This window comes from Telmatherina bonti (assembly GCF_933228915.1).
Source record: "Telmatherina bonti genome assembly, chromosome: 23".
In the NCBI taxonomy this organism is placed as follows: domain Eukaryota; kingdom Metazoa; phylum Chordata; class Actinopteri; order Atheriniformes; family Telmatherinidae; genus Telmatherina; species Telmatherina bonti.
This window is the reverse complement of record NC_136632.1, coordinates 12,567,748-12,590,895: the sequence shown is the minus strand read 5'-3', so window position 1 is coordinate 12,590,895 and position 23,148 is coordinate 12,567,748. Positions and strand designations below refer to the sequence as shown.

The following is a 23,148-nucleotide window of genomic DNA, read 5'->3' as shown; positions in this document are numbered from 1 at the left end:
AACTGATGTACCTTTTTGTAATATAGTGCACTAAATGTAAAACAGTTACCAGTTAGTACCATTGACTATTTGGGATAATAATCCACATGAGGGTCAAACAAAACAAAACTTTAGTTCAGAAACAACAGACAATGCAATTACATTTCAAGTGGGACAGACCACTGACATAACATAATTATCTATAAATAATGAAAGACCCCAAATTTCCCCTTTGTTTTAGTGCAAAAATACTTACTCTGCTTATCAGTGTCCAATACCATTTAAATGCAGCCTGATGTTGCTTTATATATATATATATATGTATATTTTGCTCAAATTTTTACTTTATCCACAATTATATTGAAATCCAGCTCTCGTCTCTCTGTTGCTCCATAAACCTTGTCTGTACCACAACAACTGCACCAATTTTCTGTCCTTTTCATGCCTACTGGTATGATCCAAGTCTGTGATTGCCTATGTGGTGTGCCCATACAACTAAAGTCTAGCCTTGTGTTTGTTACATGGCAGCTAAGGGAGATTTAACTTTCCCTGACGAGAGTCTTCTTCCATCATTATCTTGAAAGACACATCACTTACTTACCATCTGCTAAAGTGGCGAGTACGTTTTTATTTCTTCTGAAAAAATTGAATTTTAACCCGTATTTGGTGAGTTGGGTGTTAATTTAGAACCCTGGTAACTTTGTGATCTTGATACACAACTATAAGTCACAGGTAGATGACACCGCTTCAAAACTTCCCACTCTCAATCTAATGGGATCTGACAGCCTCTGTGGTAAGCAGGGACCCATTCACAGGTTTTTCTTCAGGAAATTGTCTGGTTGCAGAAAAGCGGGCAGACCATGGCAGCACAATTTCAAGACAAAGTTGCAGGTAGGAAAATATATCACAAATGTAAAAGAAGCTGGTCTTAATGTGTTTAATTTTTAATCTAAGTTCCATGTCATTCACTTGGTATTGAACTAGATGAAACCACACTGATATTAGAAATTTATTTTCCAAGAGACAACCAAGAATGCAGCACAACCAACCCATAAAAATGTAGAAAGTATTATAAATTGATCTTATAAGTTAACTTATTATTTTATGAGCTGAGTTATTTCTAAAATCAAGACCACATATTAAAAAAGCATTAAAAAAAAACAATGAAAAAAAAGGCCATATTGTATTTTTTGCACTTTTTCTTTGCCTTATAGTAAAGCAAAAAGGGGAAATTTTGGTTGTTTATTGTGGCCCTTCTGGGATCCCATACCACAAGGCTGAACTTTTGAACTCTTGAAAAGCTCCCATTTGTGGCTCAACCTCTCAACCCTCCGACAGATGCCGAGCCGAGCCGACACCTCCCGACAGTGACGTCAGCACATCTCGTTCTTTCGTTTTTCGCCTGCTGCGTGCGAAGGGGGGGAGAGAGGAAAACGGCTCTCAGCAAAGCAACAAGAAGGAAGAGCAATGGCGACACTGGATCGCCAAATACCAAGTCCGGATACCTTCCTTTGCAAGCCATGGTCTTCCTTCGTCAGTGCGGCTAAATTACGTTTTGTTGACAGTAAGTTGGTTTGTCGGTAGCGTGGTTGTTTTTGCTGACAAACTGTCGGGAAGTGCGTGGTCCAACTGTCTGTGATTGAGTTGAGTAAGCTCCCCCACCATGCAGGGTCTGTCAAAGCGCAGCAAACTAACTGTCAAAATATTACTACAAAATGCACTATTTGTTGGTTGCATTGACAGTTATGCACATGCGGGTGAACGAAGATTAGCATTTCGGTGCAGGGTTTGGACCTCTAACGCGTTCAGCAGTGATACTCTGAACTGTCCAGTCGTAAGTTTGTTAGCTTTGACAGCTCTACTTGTCGGGCAAGCGTTAGCAAGCTAATGCTAAGCTGATAGCCAACCTCGGAGCAGCAGGGCTCCACTCATGGCCCCAAAGTTTGTTGTGAATACCTCTGTCTGTTTGTAAGCGTTTGTTTTGTTTACTCAGACGCGGTGTCGTCCTTGGATAACAGCGACAAAGAGCTTTACTGCCCCGGTGAAGCCGTGAAGCTCGGCAAAGAAGGTAAGGAAGTTGTACTACCACACACTCTACGCTGTCACGTACCACACGGTGATGGTTTGTTATTGTTTTCTTACACATGCACAGCAGCCCCGTCGCGTTCTTTTTGTCCATTTTAAATAGAAAACACATTCATTGGCCAACACTGCTGGTGTTAAAATATATACTTTAATTTGGCTATTACCTTATGAAGGGAAATAAACAAATAAACACCCGAAAGTGTGATGCATCTATAGCTGCACGTGATTTTTTTCAGACGCTAAAATGTCTCGTTTTTATCTATATATAATGTTTTCATGTTTTTTTTTTTTTTTTTTTTTTAAATATATAAATAATTAATAATTCATTTAAGCCAGCAGTAAGCATGCAAGATGCAGGGTACACCCTGGACACATCGCCAGTGTATCGCAGGTCCAACGCAGATATAAAAACAACCCTTCACGCACACGTTCACTCCCAGGGAGAATGGACTGACCAATCAACATGACGTGCATAATAATAGTATTAAAGCTGACTTTAAAATATTGTTAACCATAGCCGATCAGCTGGTGAATTGATCCGTGGTTTGCTTTCATGGATGATAAATAAAAGTGTAAAATATTCACTTTTTGACAAGTCCTATTAGATATATTAGAATTTGATATAGCGTTAGAATTTCGAAGTAATAATATTGATAGTGACCATGTGATGAACTGCATGCTTTTGGGTAGGGTTTGTTGTTTGAGTTTTTTTTTTTCTTTCAGAGTTTGATGCTGATAATTTCATGAGTTGGACAACCAGAAGCTTATATGTTGGAATTATGTTGTCTCCTTTTTCCCCCTGCTCCATCTAATTATATAGAAAAGCCACTGAGCTCAAAGAGCCCTATATTATACTTTTATATAGATTATTAGGCCCGAGCACCTTGGCGGTGCGAAGGCCTATTGTAATTGTAGTGTTTATTATTTTTATTCGGACACTTCGCATGCTTTTTTGGAGGCCTGAACGTGCTCGAAAACTCACCAAATTTTGCGTACCCCCCCAAGGGAATGCGAAAAATTTGATATTTTGAGGTGCTCCAGAATGTTTGGGCGAAACTGAATGAGAGCGCCACCTATTTTAGGTGCCCCGCCACTGCATGTCGTTAATCTTTATGAAAATTCATAGACATGATCTACATGCTAGGGTGAACAAAAAATCCTCTTAATGTCATGGTGAAATGTCGACAGGAAGGCAGCCATTTTAGGTCAAAGTCAATATTTTGGCGTTTTAGCACCTCGCATTTTAACGAACTCGTCCTAGGGCTTTTATCCCACTGAGCCACAAATTGCTCAGGATGTTCAGGAGGCATGTGTGATTAAATGTTGTGTTATTTCTTCTAATAGGAGACTTAGTTTACAAGGGGCGGGGCCTCAAAGTTTGATTTCTCGCCATGAAAAATTAAACAGCTATAACTCCCACATAAAGCAACATTTCTGCACCAAATTTGCTAGATATGATGGCAGTCCCCTCCTACAGAGTTCTATATGTCAATATTTTGATTATGAAATAGCCACGCCCCCTGGAGGTCAAAAGTGTTGTTTTTTGCTCACACACCCATAACTCTGGCTTGGTGGACACCACATGGCCCAAATTCACTCAGGCATCGCAAAACATGTTGGTGAAGAGATCTGGTAAAGGACGTTGCTCTACGCTGCACGGCGTGCCCGTGACGCCATGGCGAAGTTCCATGCGGCGGCGTGACATCATAAATCACTATAAAATTCTCAATTTTGATCTGATCACCCTAAAACTTATAGGGATTAATAAGGGATCAGTCCTGAACAGATTAATGTGACCATTGCTGGTGTAGACCTAAGCCCCGCCCACTTATAACAGGAAGTGGTTTTTTCCACGTTTGTGGGTCATGCTTCTAAGCAAATGGTCCCAAACACTTGAGACTCCTCCAAAACATGTCAAACCCTTTCATGATGCCACAATAAAAACCTCAAGTCGCTACGCTAAACGGGACATGGCGAATGGCGGTCCAACGCCATGAAACAGGAAGTACCTGTGACCAAGCCATGGAACCTTGGACCGCCACCAAACTTGCCATGACTGATGACAGTAAAACCCTGAACTAAGCCTCATTGAAACATTATGGAATAAATGGAGCATGTCTCCATAGCGCCCCCTACAATATTTCAATCAATCAGCCCCGCCCACTACATGGACCGACATGGATAAAATTCAGCACAGTTGGAGAACCTTCCAGTCCCTTCAAAAAAGTCTCTTGGACATATGGGCTAAATTCAACAGGAAGTTGGCCATTTTGAAAAAGGTGCCATTTTTGGGGTCATTTCTTTGCCATGCATTTTAAACAACTCCTCCTAGGGATATTGTCCAACTGACACCCAACTTGCACAGGATGCTCATGAGGTATGTGTGATTTAAAGTTGTGTTATTTCTTCTAATAGAAGATTTAGTTTAGGAGGGGCGGGCCCTCAAAGTTTGATGTCTCATTAACAAAGACTTATTGCTAAAACTCCCACATAAAACAACATATCAGCACAGGAATCGACACATTTGATGCCAGTCCCATGATGAACAAAATCTACAATGCAATAATACGACTATGAATTAGCCCCACCCCTTGGCAACAACAAGTGTCTGATATCGTGAACCAGGAAGTACCTGTGACAGAGCCATGAAACCTTTGATCTTCACCATACTTGCCATGAGTCATGACAGTTATGTCCTTAATAAAATAAAATTACAATATAATGGAAAAGATAGTAAATGGCTCCATAGCGCCCCTACAATATTTCAATCAATCAGCCCCACCCACTACATTGACTGACATGGATAAAATTCAGCACACTTGTAGACCCTTCCACCTCCTTCAAAAAAGTCTCTTGGACATATGGGCTAAATAAAACAGGAAGTCGGCCATTTTGAAAAAGGTGCCATTTTTGGGGTCATTTCTGTCATTTTCTTTGTCATGCATTTTGAGAAGTTCCTTCTAAGAATTTTATCTAACTTTAACCCAAATGAGTCAGGATGCTCAAGAGGCATGTGTTATTAAAAGTTGTGCTATTTCTTTTAATAGGGGATATCGTTTAGGAGAGGCGGGGCAGCAAAGCAGATGTGATGCAACGAAAAGGAAAACTGACATAACTCCCACAAAAAACAACCAACCTGCACCAAATTTGCTACAGATGATGCCAGTCATATGCTTCACATTTGTGCATGGCAATAATTAGATTATGAATTAGCCCTGCCCCTTGGTGACAGAAAGTGACCCTTCATAAGGCCTAAATGGCCTGAAGTGCAGTCTGGCTGCACTTTAGGTTGAGATAGGCATGGGAAGGATGTTGCCAGGGGAGGCGGTGGCATTATGCCGAGCGGCGCCATGGTGCGAGGGCCTATATCACCGCTTGCGGTTTTAATTAATATTTTATTTCCTAATATTTTATTTTATTTTCTCTTCACTATGCAAAATGAAACGGATTGCCCAAACTAGTTTTTTTTTGTGTTCCCAGATCTTATAAAATTTCAGCAATGGCTGGTAATGTTACGATGTGGTCTGATTAAAACACTGGGCGGTCTGTCATTAGTTTTACATCCCTCCTCAGGTATTTGTGATGAATGAAGGAAAAATATGTATTTACCCCCCAAAAAAGGAAAAAAAAAACAACCTACATTTGACAAAACACTTTCAAATAAATTGTTATGTCTACTATAGTTGTCTAATATCTGTAATCCAAAGGAAGCTATAGTTCACATAAACATGTAAATGGATTATCAGTTAGTCAGCTTTTTGAGTATGCTCAGATTAATAGATTAAAGGGTGTGTTTAGAGTTCGGTTTGATTAGTCATGTGAAGGGCAATGAGCGGGTGCCTTCCTACTCCAACCCCTCCACCCCAGAGACAGAGCCAGAGGAGTTCCTACACACCTCACCATGTATAAATACCCACAGGAGCATGCGAGGCAGTGTAACACTTGAGTCATCCCTGAAAGTTTGAGCGAGCTCAAGCCCCCGTAGGAACACAGTGACGCACACGTGGAGCCGGGGAAACTCTTCTCACTCTTGCTGGTCAAATACCAAACCCCCTCTCCCCTCCCACGCACGCTCGCATGCCTCATCTTCCTCTCTTCAGAGCTAAACTGGAGCGGTGTTTCCAGAATTGCTGATCTGTTGGCAACATGACACTGAGGCCTGCTGAGACTGATACTCAGACTTGCACGCACAGATGCTCACACACAAAGAGTGAAAATGTTTTATTAGTTAATTTCCTTTCAAGAAAAAAGTGATTCATCGTTGATTATTATTATTATGTGTACTGACTTGAGACTTTTCAGTGTGCACACACTTATTTGTGTGTGGTATGGCTAGTTTGGCAGTAATTGATGTGAAGTGAGGGTTGATTGGTAACTACGTCTCTGTCTTGCTCTCACACATTCACACAGCTGAGATGATGACAACCAACAGAAACTCAGTCTGATTAGGCTGCCAGCCACTGTCATCATCTTACTTGGAAAAGACAGTGCTGTAATGCTGCTATTTGAGTGCCTGCTAGTCTCTCTAGTACAGACAGGATCCAGCCAAGCCATCAAGCTGTTATGATAACGCTTTAGGCAATATCTCAGTATACGCTGGTGTTCCTTTACTGTAGTACAGTGACAGTATCTTTGAAAAATATGATTCAAAATGTAGCCCACACCAAATCTACTAAGATTTTTGATGCAATCAGGTGCAGTGGATCTACATTTTACAGCACTGTTTTGTACATGTGCATTGAAACCTTTCAGCTGAGGGTTTAGAAACTCAGTGTGATGTACTAGACTCATAATTAGTCATGAACTGAATGAATATTGTTGTATGTAGTTAAACTATTAGGGCAGAAATTAGTCATGTTGTCCAGGTAACCCCAGGATACAAAAATACGGTGTGTGCGTGATATTTCTGTACTTTGTGTTTTGTCGTATGTGAAAGGAAGAGATGCAGATTCCAGATGCAGCACACACAAATCTGACCTTTTTTAATTAACATCAATTTACATGTTGTTTATATCAAGTGCCTCATATCACAAGCTGAAATGTTGGTAAAACCTTAACTGACAGCTGTCTTGGTTAATTGTCTCAGTTATTTATCAAGACAGAATAAACTCAAGCTGAGGATCTACTGTATGTTTTAATGTGAAGTGATAAAGTGTGATATGGACTGTTTGGATGGGCTGTAGGAAATTATTTGCAGTCCTTATCTGAAAATAATTGAGATTAGTAGTATTGTTTTAGTTTTAAAAACAGTAACATTATTATGGCTGCTTATATTAACATTCAACATTTTGATATGTATAAAAAAGGATTTTAAAACAAATGATCATGGCTTTTATATCAAGCAGAAATGCTTTGTCTAATGAGATTATTCTAATCCTGAAAATATTTTAGAGAAAGGCTGACACTTGAAACAGGATATAACTTTTGTTTTTGTTATTTAGAAGTGATAGCTTTAACATTTTTAAGATGCTAACTTTCACCATCTCACAACATATCTGTTACAACCTTTTTAATGTTGTCTCAACAGTGTTACTATAAGGAAAAAATTATCTGAAATCCAGTGTCATCTTAAAGAGGTCATCAACCGGAAATTGCACTTTTTCAAGTTAAAATGCGTGTATTGGCTTTGACCAGAAGTGGTAACATCCTCGGAAGCCTTCTTTTGAAGACTTCCCTCTCATTTCCTCCAATAGTTAAATGTACACAATGCTGCTTAGAAATGTTTGTTGCATTTTGTAATGAAAAAGCATTTAAACAGACAGGTTCCACACCAGGATGTTGGATCAGACACGGGGGAGTTTGGAGTTTCATCCTTCCGTTTGAGCACCTGAGAAATGAAAAAGAGACTTTTTATTTTTTAAGCACAGTCACAAGTAATATCTTGCTGTGTCCCTGTTCTCTTTCTATTATAAGAATTTCTATATGTGCATCTTAACAGAGATAATAATTAGAACATAAAAGATGGGAGGTGATGCTGCACAGATAAAACACAGGTCTACACAGGTCAGCAGAAAGCCTTATAAAGATGTTGCTGTGACGCTTCATTTATTAGGGCTGTGACAATATGCTTTTGTTGTGATTTGATTTGATTCTGATTTTTTGAGTGCCGATTCGATTTTAATTGCGATTCTCACAATACTCCAATATTGCTGATTTTTGTCAATTAAAAACAAAAAAAAAAATGTGCAAAACTTTTTTTTTTTGCTTGTCATTTTTCTTGATTTAAATGAAGAAAAAACAACACATTAGCTATACCATCATTCTGCTGCTTTAATGCCCAAGAAGTCAAGTAAAATATCAATAAAAACAATCAAAATGACAAAAATTGTTATAATGGATTATCTTTATTTATTTGAAAATAATAGTTAGGTTTTTTTTTTATAAAAAAAACCCCCAACAAATTTTAAAACTGTGAAGCAAAAAATCCAGATATCCGATTTTTCAATTAGTTTTTTTTCACCATTATCATTTATACAAGATATTTGACTTCATGGTATTTATCTGAACAGTAACACGGCTGCATGGTGGCTAAATAAACCAGAGTTCTGTCATGTGGAAATACCGACATATTCCAGACTCCTGGCTAAAACTGCACATCTAAATAGGCTAATTAATTAAGATAAACAATGACGGTAAATAAAACCCACAGTAAACGCTGTGCTTTGTGCAGTTCTGTGTCATTAAAATGTGTGTGTGCTTTTCTGGCTGCCGGTAAGTTCGGTGTGACATGTAGTGTAAGTTTGGTAGGGAAATATAATGCAGCAGTCACATTACTTTATTTTTTACATCTCTAACTTCAGATTTTTAAAAACAGCATTCATAATTTAAAAAATGATCACAGAATAAAATTGAGACTTATTAAAATAAACGACATGCCTCATTGTCAACATGCAATCTGACTTTACAGGCAAGCTGAGCAGACATTAAAATGATGGCTTTAGAGACAGTTTGTTGTGAACGTGCTTCTTCCACCATCTCTGTATCTCCTCTCTCGGGCTCAGAGTTGGGTTCAAACATAAATGGTTGAATTCAGAAAGTGGCTGCTGTCAGATTAGCTTGCTATCATTAGCTATTGTTTTTAGCTACGGACGTTTTGGGCCCATCCCCCCTTCTGGTGCTGGACTTCCAGTGATCAATCAGCGCGCACCTCATTAACATTATTTAAACAAACATCTTATGTTTTTCAAAATCTCACATGAAATCTTATGAGAAGTTTTATTATGAATAAATTGTCAAAACAAGCACTTTTTAGATAACAATCATTTAAAAACACTTAGAGGACAGTGGAGACATGAAAAGACCAGGTTATGACTCTAAATCATGCAAAAAAAAAAAAAAAAAAAGTGTGATTGTGCATGTGTAGGTTGGGCTCTGCAGCATAAGCCGGCTGGCAGTGTTCTTCAGCTTGTTTACTCTATCAGACGTTTTGGTGCCACACTGGTCATTTTCTGGTGTACTTGTTCTGAACATACTTAAAGTTTAAGCGGTCACTTTAGCAGTTTCTCATTTTCTCAAACAGGGGTCATTTGACATTGTTTGAAATGCAGAAATTTCCCCAAATCAGGCCGACTTTCCCTCATTTACATTCTGTTTGTTGCTTTTGGCTTCACGACTGCAGGGTTAGTGAACCAAACCTGCTTTTACCAAAGTAATAGTTTGTGCTTTCGAACTGTTTTGTTCACATTAAATTAATTTAGTTTGCTCTCCAAATATCAGTCTATCGATGGGAGCTGATTTGCTTATTCTAAACACACAATCGGTATGTCCTGTTCAATGAAGAATTGTTTTTCAGAGCCCCAAACATGCATATTCACCAGACACTGATTGTTTTTGTAGCTCATTTTCTGGCCTGTCACTCATTTGGCAGACGCTGGCCGTTGGCTTGAGATACACACAAACACACACACACGCACACACCCGTGTGGTTCAGGCAGCTAAAATGCCTACTTAGTTTGCATTTGACTTGGCAGATGCAGAGGAAATTGCTCTCTTTAGTCTTTTTTTCTCTCTTGCTCATGTTTTTTTTTTTTATGTCACTGAATATGTTAAAATTTGCCATTGGCAGATAAATATCATCCTAATTTTTGCAGAACCTTGGTTGTATTCTTTTAACCAGAAACATTTCCTAATTTGCTCTGAGAATTGTGACAGGAAAGGCTTGGTTTCAACAGAAACCACTTACCAAGCACAGCTAACCTGCCAGCGCTCTAATTAGTCTCTTTAACAGCTCACAGTGCAAGCATCATTTGTTCAGTCTGACATCTTAACTATTTAACAGGGTCAGAATAGTTAAGCAGAGTTTTATCTGTAGTATTTTACTTCTTTTGTTAACCCTAAATTTTTATTCTGCTGAAATACCTTTAAATATTTACGGTAACCATGAACTAGCATTAAAATAACTATAGTCCAAGTATGTCCAACAGGAATCTAATGAAACCAGTTCTTTTAACTGTTTGTAAACACATGTTGGCCCTTTCAGTCACATGCTCTGGAGTGTCATGTTTATCATCACACACACACTCTACATACATGCAGCATGTAATATAGCACACTTTGTCCTTGAGTGACCCAGCAGCTTCTTCTTTTACACACACTCAGTCATCCCGATGAGCACTTAGTATGACTGTCTGTCTGTTCGGCCGTCCAGATGACAACCGACTCGGAAGCAATGCAAGGTCGTGATGACATGCACACTCAGACACCCACACATTCTGATCTCTCTTTTTTTCTTTTCTTCTCCTCTTGCACGCATACTCAAGCACACACATACACATCTATGCCACACATCCCACCTCCCTCTCAGCCCTCTGCTAATAAGTGCTTTGGTTTCTCAAGTTCTCATAGCTTAACTAGAACAGATAATAGCTGCTTTCCAGTGGACAAATTTGTTTCTTTATAGGTTTGGTCTACCTGACAGGGTGTCTTTTGTTGCTCTTCTCTGGCTAGCTTCCTGTACACTGAAGCCTAATTTTTTTTTATTTTTCCCTGTCTGTATAGTGATGACAACACAGCCGCCATCTGGTATAGGAGTGGTATAGGCCAATGATATAGGAGTTATTGATTGTATTTCAGTGGATTGAAATAAATCACCTTTTTTTTGGTCATTAATCACAATAGAAAGACAAACTTTTTCCATATTGAAATGGGGGGGGGGAAGTTTTGATTCACTCATCAATTGATCAGCTCACCCCTGAAATGAGGAAAATACAAGTTATGAGTTCTTGTAAACATTTAAACGTGCACATGCTTGTGGGGGTAGACTTATGTAATTTCTTAATTGTTTTCCACTGTTGATGTCATCTTTTCTGCTTTACACCTGGCATCTCAGACAGGAAGTGTTTGTTTATTAAGCTTAAAAGGCTCATTTAAAGAGATGCTTTTTGAGGTTTGCAAGAAATTTTTAGTAAGTGGCAGCTCCATATATCATATGTAATAATATATAAAAGATGTTTTATTACACTGTAGAACAAGGAAAACTTACTGCAGTTTCAGATTATGTACTACCCTTTACACCAGGGACCGTCAGTCCAGGTCCTCAAGGACCGGTGTCCTGCAGGCTTTCCAAGTGTCCCCACTGCAGCACACCTGATTCAAATCAATGTGTATTTAGCAGACGTGTTGAGCTTGTCTGAGTCTGGTGTTTTCCAGCAGGGACACTTGGAGAACCTGCAGGACACCAGCCCTCGAGGACCAGGGTTAGGGATCCCTGTTTTACACTTTTCAATAAGCATGAATGAAATCTGTTTGGTTTAACTGTTAAAGTGACAAGTTGTGTGTAACTAGGTGTTTTAGCCTATGAAGAACTTTTATATCAATGTATTTATCACAAGTACTCAATCTGTGTAACAACTACTTTGAACCACACTGGATCTCCACTTTGGGGTCTAAGTTACCCAGTCATCATTTATTTTGCTACTACCAACTGGCAGTTGCTTGGTAACATCATCCCTAATGCATTCTGCTGACGTCTGTGTTTGATTACGCATATGATGCAAAAATCTGTGAAAAACATGGGGAATCTGCATCACTGTGCTGATTTGTTGGGGGGGAAAAAGTCCAAACATAATTTAAAAAAAAAAAAAAAAAAGCTCCCAGTCATGTTTTGCTTGGGTCTCATAAGCCTGCGTTATGTGCTGCAGGTGCAGTCAATGAAAGATACTTGCCTCTAGAACTCTGCTTTGTGAATAGTTTGCATATCTTATGTGTTCAATGTAGCCACAGGGTAAGTCAATGAACTTTCTTTTGCTACATGGGTGAGAATATGCTGCGCTAAAGCTCAGAAAATTGGTTTGGAAACACAACAACTGTATATGAAAAAGCGGTGTAGTATAATCTGTGCATAAAAATGTTTTGCAAGATTATACGAATTGTTAAGTTTGTCACTTTGCATGTTCAGAATTTAAAATCCTTGTATGCCTAAAATAAATCGTATGATGTTTTTGTTTGTGTGAGCAACAATTCTTCATCTTAATTTTTCTTTTAATAATTAACAAAAATGTGGAATCTGCTCTTTGTGTCTCTTTCAGAGATGCTTGTCTATAGCCATTTCCCAGCATTGGAGGATTTTTGTCTTGTTGTCTGCCATGTCTGCAGTAAGGTGGTCACTCCTCAGGGCATCCTTACACACTATGGTAAGAGACACACACAAAGCCCTTTCAGGACAAAGTTGCATCCAAAAGCAAAAGAGCGTATTTTCACACTTCAGCAAGATACACAGGTGTCATTAGTAATTGCAAAGAGGTAAAAACATGTATTTCATTTGAAAGCATTGCCTTCCTGGAACTCATCTTTTACGCAAATGCCACACACTCATGTGCTTTAATACTCAGCATGTTGATAAAAGCTGATAAACACTTAATAATTTACAGATTTAGCCTTGTAAACACTCATTTTATCTAACAAACAGGTACATCCACGTATTTATGAACATTTCTTCTCTTAAGGTGGTGCTTTGAGAGCAGGCTGGTATTCCCTCCTGATACATTTTAAGAAGGATTTGTCAAAGCAATTTGTTAAAAAAACAAAAAAAAACAAAATAACATTTAAGGGCTGTTTAAAACGTTAAGTTGAATAATATGAGTATGGGCCGTGCAGCATGTGTGACTTGCTTTCAGATTGTAATCTATGCCCTGCATAAAATGCCATGTTATGCAATTAAAATCCGCTTTCCAAAGAGGTGGATGTTTTGAAAGGAAATCTTTAGAAAGTAGACAGTTATTGATTCGTCATCCAAATCGCAGCGCCACACCCAGCTCTCATTGGCCCTCGACTCTGCCTGTCCACCTTGTTTGTTTTTGATTGTGGCTCCACTGAGCGCGCTCGCATCTGCCCGCGAGCTGCTGCTTCTGTGAGCTGAGTGTAGGATGGAGGAGGAGGAGGAGGAGGAGGAGGAGGAGGAGGAGGAGGAGGAGGAGGAGGAGGAGGAGGAGGAGGAGGAGGAGGAGGAGGAGGAGGAGGAGGAGGAGGAGGAGGAGGGGAAAGGGGGTAGTGGCGGGCGCATGGTTCTGCTGAATGAACACCCACCAAAACACACTCTTCTCTCACTCACATCTTCAGCTTCTGTTTCTCAACAGGAAGAGGTCAGCTGTATTGTGAGAGACGCACAAAAACACATAGATAAACTGTTGGCAGCTGTTGTTGTGTGGTCCCTGTTCCTGCCCCTCTTTTACCCTTGTTGGCAGAGTTTCTGCTTAGTTGGGTGACAACTGGTCAGACATGCACTCATCCACACATAATTAGGAGTTGGAATCTCCCAAGAGCACCCTGAAAGACAAAATAATCTCCAGCCCATTATTGGAGAACAATTAGACTGTAGCTGGTCAATGAGGCAGATTTCATTATATACTTTTCTGTGCATCATAATTTAACTTTGCCACTGTGACCTAGAAGTTATTCTCAAGACATCCTGTTACTATAAATGACTACTTGATTTAATTTGAAACATTAAATGTCCAACTGCTCTGTGTCATTAAAGGAAAAATACTCTCCCTGACCTCAGCTGAGCAAGATCGCCTTTAGGAACGCACCCTGTCAAGATAGCTTTATGATGTTTTATGCATTTCCTGCTATTGTTGCACATTTCCATCATACCACTGTAGCGTCCTTCCCAGCACAACACCATTCTTCCCAGCTGGGAATTCTGCTTTAAATGTTGTAACCCTGAGTGGCATTTTGATTCATCACTTCAGCATTGTATGTGTTTTTATGTGTATCCATCGAGGGATTAGCTTTCATGCTTGACCTGTACATCAGAGCAGCTCTGAGGCTTTGAATATACAGAAATGCATGCACACAGAGGGAAGAGAAGGGGGGGTTGGCTGCCTTAGGGGTCAGTGGCTCCTAGTTAGACATACCCAGTTTGCTGCTCACTTTGCTGTGCTTGAAGAAGGGAGTGATCATAACTAACGACTACATGCTACATAAGGTTAAGATATACTATATTATATACATCAGAGACTTGCTCCATTTAGTGGATTTGTTTATTTAAATCTCCTTAGAGTAAGGCAAGCATGTATATTCTTAGCGTAAGTGCCCCAGTGGGATACAGGCTAAATCCCTCACACTGGCAGTGTTAGCACTGTACTCTTTAGTGAGCTTTCAAAGAAACATGCAAAGAAATGCTTTGAATGCTTGTGAGTGAGCCTCAGAGATTATACGTTATCTGTAAAAATTTAATTAATTGTGGATTTTTTTTAAGGGCAAATCTAATTAGCATAATGTATTTCAAACCCTGTGCATCTTTGGATCCTGATCACCACCAGAAACTAGATAAAGTGCCACAGTAGATCTACAGCATGCTATTCAAAGTGGTGTGTTTAAATAAATCAGGTCTCCACACCATCTTCAGATGATTTAATGTATTCCTTCCAGTTCTCATCGACTACAACATCTTCATCTTCCTCCGCCCTCCTGCGTGTGAGCAAGTCGAGCGCGTGGTGAAAGGGGTCATGTTGTTGCCATCGGTGGAAGTGTCTGCCAGTGTTTGCAGGCCATGCAACTTCTCACTGCAGTGCTGGATTAAATGAGCTTGGAGTTGGATGAGAACAGAGCTGGATTTGATTTTTGCTTTCGTTTCATTCCTAATGAAACAGTTACTTGGGCTGCTCTTTGCTGCTTTGTTAGAGTTTGTTGTTATGTAGAAGTGTGTTACTGGGTTGTGGTGGTGTTAATATGCAATTTGGCCGCAGTCGGTGATATACCACGGAAGTTGTATTTAGTTTCATGTGCTGGTGGTGATCTCTCAGCACTTATTGTTGCTGTGAACTGTTAGCTGAGGTGGAGGGGAGTTAAAATGCATATACATATATATACATATATATATATATATATATATATATATATATATATATATATATGCATGAATGCGAGTCTTAAGAAATGTTTCTTCTTCTCTTGCCGCTGTCTCTCTTCCTCTCTCTCTCTCTCTCTCTCTCTCTCACTCTCATGCTCTTCTCAATGTAAACAAACTCAGCTGAGCTACAAATCTGTTTCCTCATCTTCCAGTGTCTCCGCCCACAGGATAAGTCAGAGGCCAATCAGCAGCCAGCTGGGCTCTCAGCATTGCCATAACAACCGGCAGGCAGGAGAATGCAATGGGGAGGGCGCTCTTGTGGTTGAGTGGCTTAGTGAACTTGCCTGGGCATTTGTCCATGTATTGTAAAATCAGTATGGTGAGCTTCCAGATGGCTGTTGATTCCCCTGGTTCAGTCCTTCTACAAAATATAATAAACCTGAGGCTGGTCTTGGGGTAAAAAAAAGTCTATTATTCTTTAAGTCTTACTGCACACACAGATATCTAAGAAGCTTAACTGTTTATTCATTTTTGATCATGACAATTATGCTTAATGCCTTAAATATATATGTTTGCATTGTGCTGTTATTAAATCATATTTAAGCAGTGGGTAAATTATTTTTTATGCAGCTTTTTTTTTATTTACAGAATGACTGTTTTGTAGTTTTATTCAGTAAAAATTGGAATGTATCAGATTAAAACTAAAACAGTAACATTAAGTCAGGCAGCTAAGCTTCAGGTTTATTGTTGCTTGAACAAATAACCAAAAGATAGTTGATATATTACTTAAGATATCCTGTCTTGTTCATTCTTGGTTGTGTCGAAACTATTAAAGAATTCTCAAAGTCACAGAATGAAGCCTGGTATCTTTAGCTTTCCCGCTTTAATTTCTACTGTTTAGCATCATTGGGCTATACGGCTAAGCTGTAAAAGGGGCAAGTCCATTGTGTATAGGAGAATGTGTGATGAAATATGTAAAATTTGTACTTCATACCAGTGGACAGAGATTTGGACTTTGATCCTGCTACTCTGAATTCAACTGTCTCCCTGGTTGTTTGCTTCCACTGGCCTATTTACACACCTGCCATGCACACTAAAAACACACGAAAGCTCGCATGCAAATTATGCTCCCACCTAGTAATCATACAGGGTATTTATACCTACTGTGCACTCTGCTACATAGCATGCACGCTCACACTTGCATGCACGCTCACAATACTTAAATTCTGACATTATATCATATCTACACATCTACCTGCACTGTTTTAATTAGCACAGCCAGACCCTCGTGGCCACACTGTGTGCACTCTTGCTCAGTCACCTGCAGCACTCTTACACAAACGCCCATGCTCTCTGAGCAAACACTTTGCAGGTCAGACTCAGCCCTGATGTTGCAATGTCTTTCTATTAGTAACATATATGCATCGCCTCATGCAGCTTGATGGGTAAACCATGAAATCAGCACCGTTTGCACATTAAGTAAGAATCTCCAGCTTCAGGGGGAGATGCTTTGCTCATCATTAAGACAGTTCATGAAGGGAAACAGTTGATCTGATTCGGTCTGACTTCAACAGAAAGTTACTCATGCTGGTTACTTAGCTTTCTCTTCCCATTAAAGGGAGCAAATAAGCATATTTCTGTTTATCTAAGCAAACATTTCAAATGTAGAATCATTTAAACAGTTAGAAAGATGAAGCTTTAAGTTGTTGGGATGTATTTTATATTCACTGGTGTTAGTATGAGCGCGTGTGCATGTGTTGGAGGAGCAATGTTCACAGTTACAATGGAGTTGTTTCAGCTTGCCTGGTACATGTCATGCTGCTCTTGTTTAAGTAGAAAAGAAAAGGTGTCTGCAGGAGCTTTTAAATGTTCCTCTGTTCATTTCTGGCTTGCAGGTGAATGTACAATAATGTTGCAGTTCCGTTTTCAAAGCGATAAATAAGGATTTGCCTTTTTCTTTAAAAGGAAACAATAAAAACAAAACATGCTGTACTCTTCTATTAACTTTTTTTTTTTTTTTTTTTTTAAATGGCTGCCTTTTACTTCTACCTGAGCTTCACATTTCATAGTTTTACCACTTCCTTGATTCTCATCATTAAGAAAGAAATTTGGTCAACTTCCAGTTGCAATCTCGTCGCCCCCCCTCCTCCCCCCCCCCCCCCCCCCCAAAAAAAAAAATTAACTGCTTTCCACCAGCATGTCTTACATATGTTGATTTACCTCTGACGCAGCTTAAGGAGTAGATTGGCTCATTTCTGAGAGTTTACAACATTTCAACCCCTCTGTTTTCATTCAGGTAGCTGGAATATAGTTTCCCTGTGAGACAGACACAGAGAGAGACAGTCCTGGACCACACCCCCCCACCCCCCTACCCACCTTGCTCCCACAAAGACATGCATAGCAAAAACCGTAAGTGTGAGCTCCTCTCCTCTCCTAAGTCCCCACACCCGCACCCCCTTCCACCCCCTCTTCCTGACCGCCTTGTTATTTACTCCCTTTCTGCATTTCCTACTGTGCCTCAGCAGTTTGCACTGATGCATTCTAGTCAGATCTGGGTCAAAAGGTATTCAGAACAGTTGGCTGGTGTTGAACTTCACGCAGCACCAGTATGGTGGAGTTCATCACACAAGGACACTTCACATAGTAACAGGCATGTTGCTAATTAGAGGAAAAGTTCATGAAACTGATCTGGAAACAGTTCTTTTAAGGAGACGTTGTAGCACAGATTTGCTCTCTTGTGTTACAACATAGCCATCTGGTACCAAAGTAGTGGGTTTTTTTGGGGGGTTTTTTTTTTGTTTTTTTTTTAAACAGACTCCAAAAAATGCAACTCTCAAGTGCTAACTGGTTGTAAATCAGAGAGAAAAATACCCAGAATTACTGGCAGTGTGATGATGCATGATTATAAGCTTTACCACCTACTTGTACTGGAACATATAACATTTGTCTCCGTTTTTTTTTTGTCTCGACCTGTTGTAGAGAAGCGGCACAGCTCCCCAGTCTCCTCCCGGAGCCCCTTGGTTCCCATGAAGCCCAAAGCACCTGCAGTGGCTCCCACTGTGGCTCCCAGCCCTGGGGACACGCTGGCATTCAGGGTCCCTAAAGATTACCCTCACTCCCGCTTCAGTAAGGCACCACTTGCTGTTTACCCTCCTAAGGGGGCACGGAACAAGACGTGGTGTGTAAACCTTCCCTTCTAACATGATTACATTCTGATTTATCCCCAGAGGGTTGTCAGTGTGATAAAATGCCACATGAGGCTGCTGCTGCCTCCATCATTTGTGCTGTTTCAAGTCCTTTTCCTCTTTCGCAGTGTTTCACTTCCAGTCGTTAGCTTGGAGAAGATGCCCTGCCTTGGCCGAGCCGACTCCGCATCACACGTGCGCCTCACCCCGTCCTCCTCCTCTTCTTCTTCCCATTCTCCCCTAAAATCTTCCTCCCTCACCCCTCCAGCCTCCCAACGCTCGAGCGAAAAGCTCACAAACGGCCGCAGCAGCAGCGGGCCGTCTACTCCGCGCTCAATCACCCCTCCATCCTCTTCGGATAGGCGCCCAAGTCCGGCATGCTCTCCACTGGACAGGCGGGCGTCATCGACACCATCTCCCTCGCCTCTGGATCGGAAGTCCTCCGTGTCATCCTCACCTGCTCACCGATTGGTTGTCCTGCCAGCTTTGTCTTCGCTGTCGCAGATGGAGAAGAAACAACAGAACGGGACAAAGCCTTCCTCCAGGTCCCACAAGAGACTCTCAGGTCAGCAATCATGTCTTTTTTTCTTTTTTTTTTAATGTTGGAAATCCCATTTTTCATGCTCTTAATGTTCTAGTTTTGGGTTTTAAACCATCAACCCACAGGTTAGAAAAGTGAGTTTGGTGGTTAACATTCCTAAGATAGAAAAGTTTGGCATTCTTTTTCCATGCATGCATGCCTCCTTCCACACAAGCACAAGCCATATTTTTTATCTGTTTTTGGAAAGCTTCCAGCCCCGAATGTTTAGCTTTTTACCCATTCTCATCATCTTTTCTCTCATTCTCTAACTTCAGAAGGCTTCTGTTGAATTAACAGTGATGCACATGTTATCTATGTGCTGATCTCCGAGTAAAAAAAACGCAGCAGTGTGGTGAAAAAGGCTTGTGATGGATACTTGAGCGTATTGTTTGGCTGTCTCTGTCTGCGCTTCTGATTTACACTCTCTAATTCACGAGCTCCCGCTGCCAAGAAGCTTCTCTTTTTCTTGAGAGGTTTTTCCCCTCCTCCTGTGTGGTTTTTCCCTCCTCTCATTTTCCACCTCCCTCGATTTCTTCCTTTCTCTCTCTCACTTTGTTTTTTTTTTTTCCCCCTTGCCTCCTACTTATGAAGTCTTTGCATTATTGTTTTGTTTCTCGCTCATTATGTGCTTTTTTTGCTTTCGCATTTGGTTTCCCTTCCTCATCAGTGTCTCTCAGCCTGTGTCCGCCTCCTTTTTCAAGCTGGCGTAAACTGCACGAGTGTACATGCAAGTTTGTTTACATCGCTGCGTGTGTTTGTTGCTCTTGCTGCAAACCCTGGACCTGCTGTCTTGTACTGCAAAGACAGAAAGATTACAGGGATTATATGAAAGGCCAGCGCAAGATTACAGCCCACTGACACTAACACTGTTGAGGAGGACGTGCTGACTGGAGGCTGTCACCTGATTTGGTAGTTTGTTTGGACAAACAAGGGGCTGTCTTGTTTGTATTTATGGACATTACATTTGCTTGTGTTTTGAAATATTCAGCTAGAAATATCTTTGACTGCAAGGAGATTTGGCATTCATGACTCAACTCTGAATACCAAATGAATTCCCTGACTGAAAAAACTTATTTTGATTTAATTAAAGAGAAAAAAAAAGCCTACTTATAAGATAGTTTGTCTTAATGTTGACCATTATTGTCTCTGCTTCAGTTTAACTCTTAACTAATAAAATGTGTCAGTGAAAAAGTTAGTTTAACTCTTGGAAGAAACTTAATATGCCACCCTACCTTCAATTTAACATACAAGAAGCTCTTTTCATGCCAGAGGAAACACAGAGTGCTTTACACAATAAAAGCAATCAATGAATATTAAAATAAAAGAATCATTTATACAATAAAGTATATAATGAAACAATTTACAGAAACTAAAAATAAAATGCTGTTGGGAAATGATATTTTGGGGATCTTTCCACACTAGAATCCAGCCCCCCCCCCCCCATGGGTGCTGGATGCTGAAGATGGAGCAGGCAGAGTCCCAGAGTTGTGGGTCCCAGCGAAGAAAACTCTTCTAAATTAAACTTAAAAACAAATATCAAATAGACGTGAATAATAATAACAGATAAAAGCAACAAAAATAAGTTTTAGTAGTACAAAAGAAGAAACACGCTAGAGTAAGACTTCATAAAAAAAATTGGGCTAAAACACAAAAATTATGAAAACAAAACAGTAACATTGACAAGAAATAACAGTAAGAAAGTCCAGTAACGATCCAGTTAAAGGAAAGCTAAGTGTCGGTCCTGAGCCGTTTTTAGAAACATCAATAGTCCTGCAACCTCATCTTGAATGAGGTGCCACACAATAACAGCCATGCTTCCATTAGGGTTTTTTGATGCATATTTTCATGATTAGCATCAGAAAAGGTAAATGGGAAGACTGCTTGAGTTGATGCTGCATATAAAGGTAACTAGAGGCACCCACTACTAAAAGGTTCTAACAAAGCATGATTAAATAATCAAATATTCCCAGGGAATAAACATAAAGATGGTCAATCCTCTCTGATATCGCTTGTGAAGAAGTTTCAAGGATTTTTCTTCCTCAGTTTTTTGTTGACACAGCCTTCTTCTGAGTTTGTCAATTTGGATCAGTTTTTTTTTTTTTTTTTTTTTTTTTTTTTTAAATAAACTTTTCAGGAGAAACAGTTTTAGCAGAATTCCCCTTCGGTCAACTGGCCTTGAATGACACACAGTCAGACACAGACACAGTTAAATAGTGTGTTTTGGTCTCAGCTCTTTTCTGTTGCATATTCCTTTTAGCTCCGCTTTGGTTTCCATCTCGTTCTGTGGCTTTTTACAACCCACATCTAAAAAGATGAGTCCTGGAGGATGCTCATTCATCTTTTTTAGTTCGAAAATAAAAATGGGTGTAACCCTCCTGTTTTAGTTTATTCAACATCGGAAGATTCTGGCTTTGTAAAAACAGCAGGATTTTTCAGTACTCATTGGCCATGTCGTTTCGTTGACCCTTCTCTTGTGAGTAAGAGTGCATTCCCATTCGGATACGCAGGGGGACTTTGTTTGATTGGGTGGGGAGTTCCTTTGTTTTGGTTTTGCTTTCACGTTGCACTTTGTTCAACCCAAACTGCCTGGACAACATTGCATGGCACAATTGTTTGCTATGAGTGATGGCCTCCAAAACGACCACTGAGCAAGACAAATAAAAGCAGGACAAATGAGAAAATATGGTTGGCCACGACTGAAAACAAATCTCCTTCCCCTTTAGCTGGCTCGTTTACTAACAGATAAACAATGTTTACCTGTTTTTACCTTGATTTTTCAAGCCTAATACAGTTTTCACAAGAAGTTTATGAGCAACAGGAGAGGCGGTGGGCTACAACGAGCTCCACATCATTTAATCTCTTTTGTGCTGTCACACTGCTAATGAACCACACCAGGGTTTACTTTCCAGGGAAACTAGACCCCTGGTTTTTAAGTAGACAAGTGTGAATGTGTTCTAAATGCCTAAAAACACCTTGCTCGATTGGCAAAAATGAAGTTTGCATCACCGAACCTACTTTTGATTTTAAAAAAAAAGGTGAATGTGGTCTTTTTGTTGACATCAAACCTTTATTGGCAGCATCAGGAACCATGCTTGCTGTCTTCATTCTTGGTTTGTTTTAATTTAATTATTATTTTATGTAAGGATTTTGTGGCTCTAGAGGCCTTTATTTGATAGTTGTTAGACAGTAATGGGGGTCAGAGAGTGGGGAAAGGCATACAGCAAAGGGCCCCAAGGCAGAACATGAACTTAGGCCAATTACACAGTGGAGCTGTGACCTCTGTACATGAGTTGGCCACTCAGCCAGTTGAACTACACGCCATCCCAAGTCATATGTACTTGTGTAATTGCACCTGCCACCAGTTCTCCATTCTAAAGCCTTGTTCAGCCTCCCTACTTCAGTTTTCCATCCCCTTCTCTTGTATTTGCACCTTTTCTGAATGTTACACACAGCTGCCTGGAAATAACCATTTTTTAATACACTCTGAGCTGAATTATCTTCTTTAAGGAGCTATTCAATCCTGTCGATTGTTTTGTCCGACAGTTCTCTTGTTGGGGCCATGTTTTCTGCAAATCAGCCAGGTGCAACAGTTTAGATAAGGACTGCAAATTCTTTCCTTTTGCTGCAGACTTTGCCGTTTCAGACTAGTGCGGGTGTTTTTTTTTTGGTTTTTTGTTTTTTTTAAAAAAAAAAAAGACAATTACAAGGTAATCCACACTTTTTTCTCAGCAATAGAGTGATTGCATATTAGATCTGGAGGAAAAAGCTTGTCCATTTGCCATTGTTATTGTTAACCCCATCTGTTTCAGCAGAGAAACTATTGTTAAACCAGATTTAAACGTAAACTATAAATATTGTCTTTAAGATTCTTGCTGTTCTTTGCCTCTGCTCAAACAGGAAGTGTTGCATCATCTCAAACACAGCCTTTCAGGTTGAGGGTTTTATTTCATCATTATGTGAATCTTCCCTCCTGACTCCATTCATTAAGGCATGCCTGAGTTTACTGGGCCGTCAGTCACTGGTGCTTC

General features: G+C 40.0%; 1 protein-coding gene across 3 annotated transcripts in view; it reads left to right on the top strand.

Annotated features, from left to right (window-relative positions):
• Positions 1-1,386: 1,386 nt before the first annotated feature.
• atxn7l1 (ataxin 7-like 1) overlaps positions 1,387-23,148 on the top strand; it is a 32,744-nt gene continuing 10,982 nt past the window's right edge. For 2 of the 3 annotated variants that reach the window (XR_013771790.1, XM_079262795.1), the window contains exons 1-4: positions 12,592-12,695; positions 17,652-17,764; positions 18,335-18,533; positions 18,669-19,105. Coding sequence is in view for 2 of the 3 variants with exons in the window: in XM_079262795.1 (XP_079118921.1) it covers positions 17,749-17,764; positions 18,335-18,533; positions 18,669-19,105 (652 nt within the window). In the remaining variant the exon portion in view is untranslated. Of the gene's footprint in view, positions 1,544-1,972; positions 2,048-12,590; positions 12,696-17,651; positions 17,765-18,334; positions 18,534-18,668; positions 19,106-23,148 lie in introns of those variants that run through there. The other variant, XM_079262796.1, reaches the window with a different exon arrangement.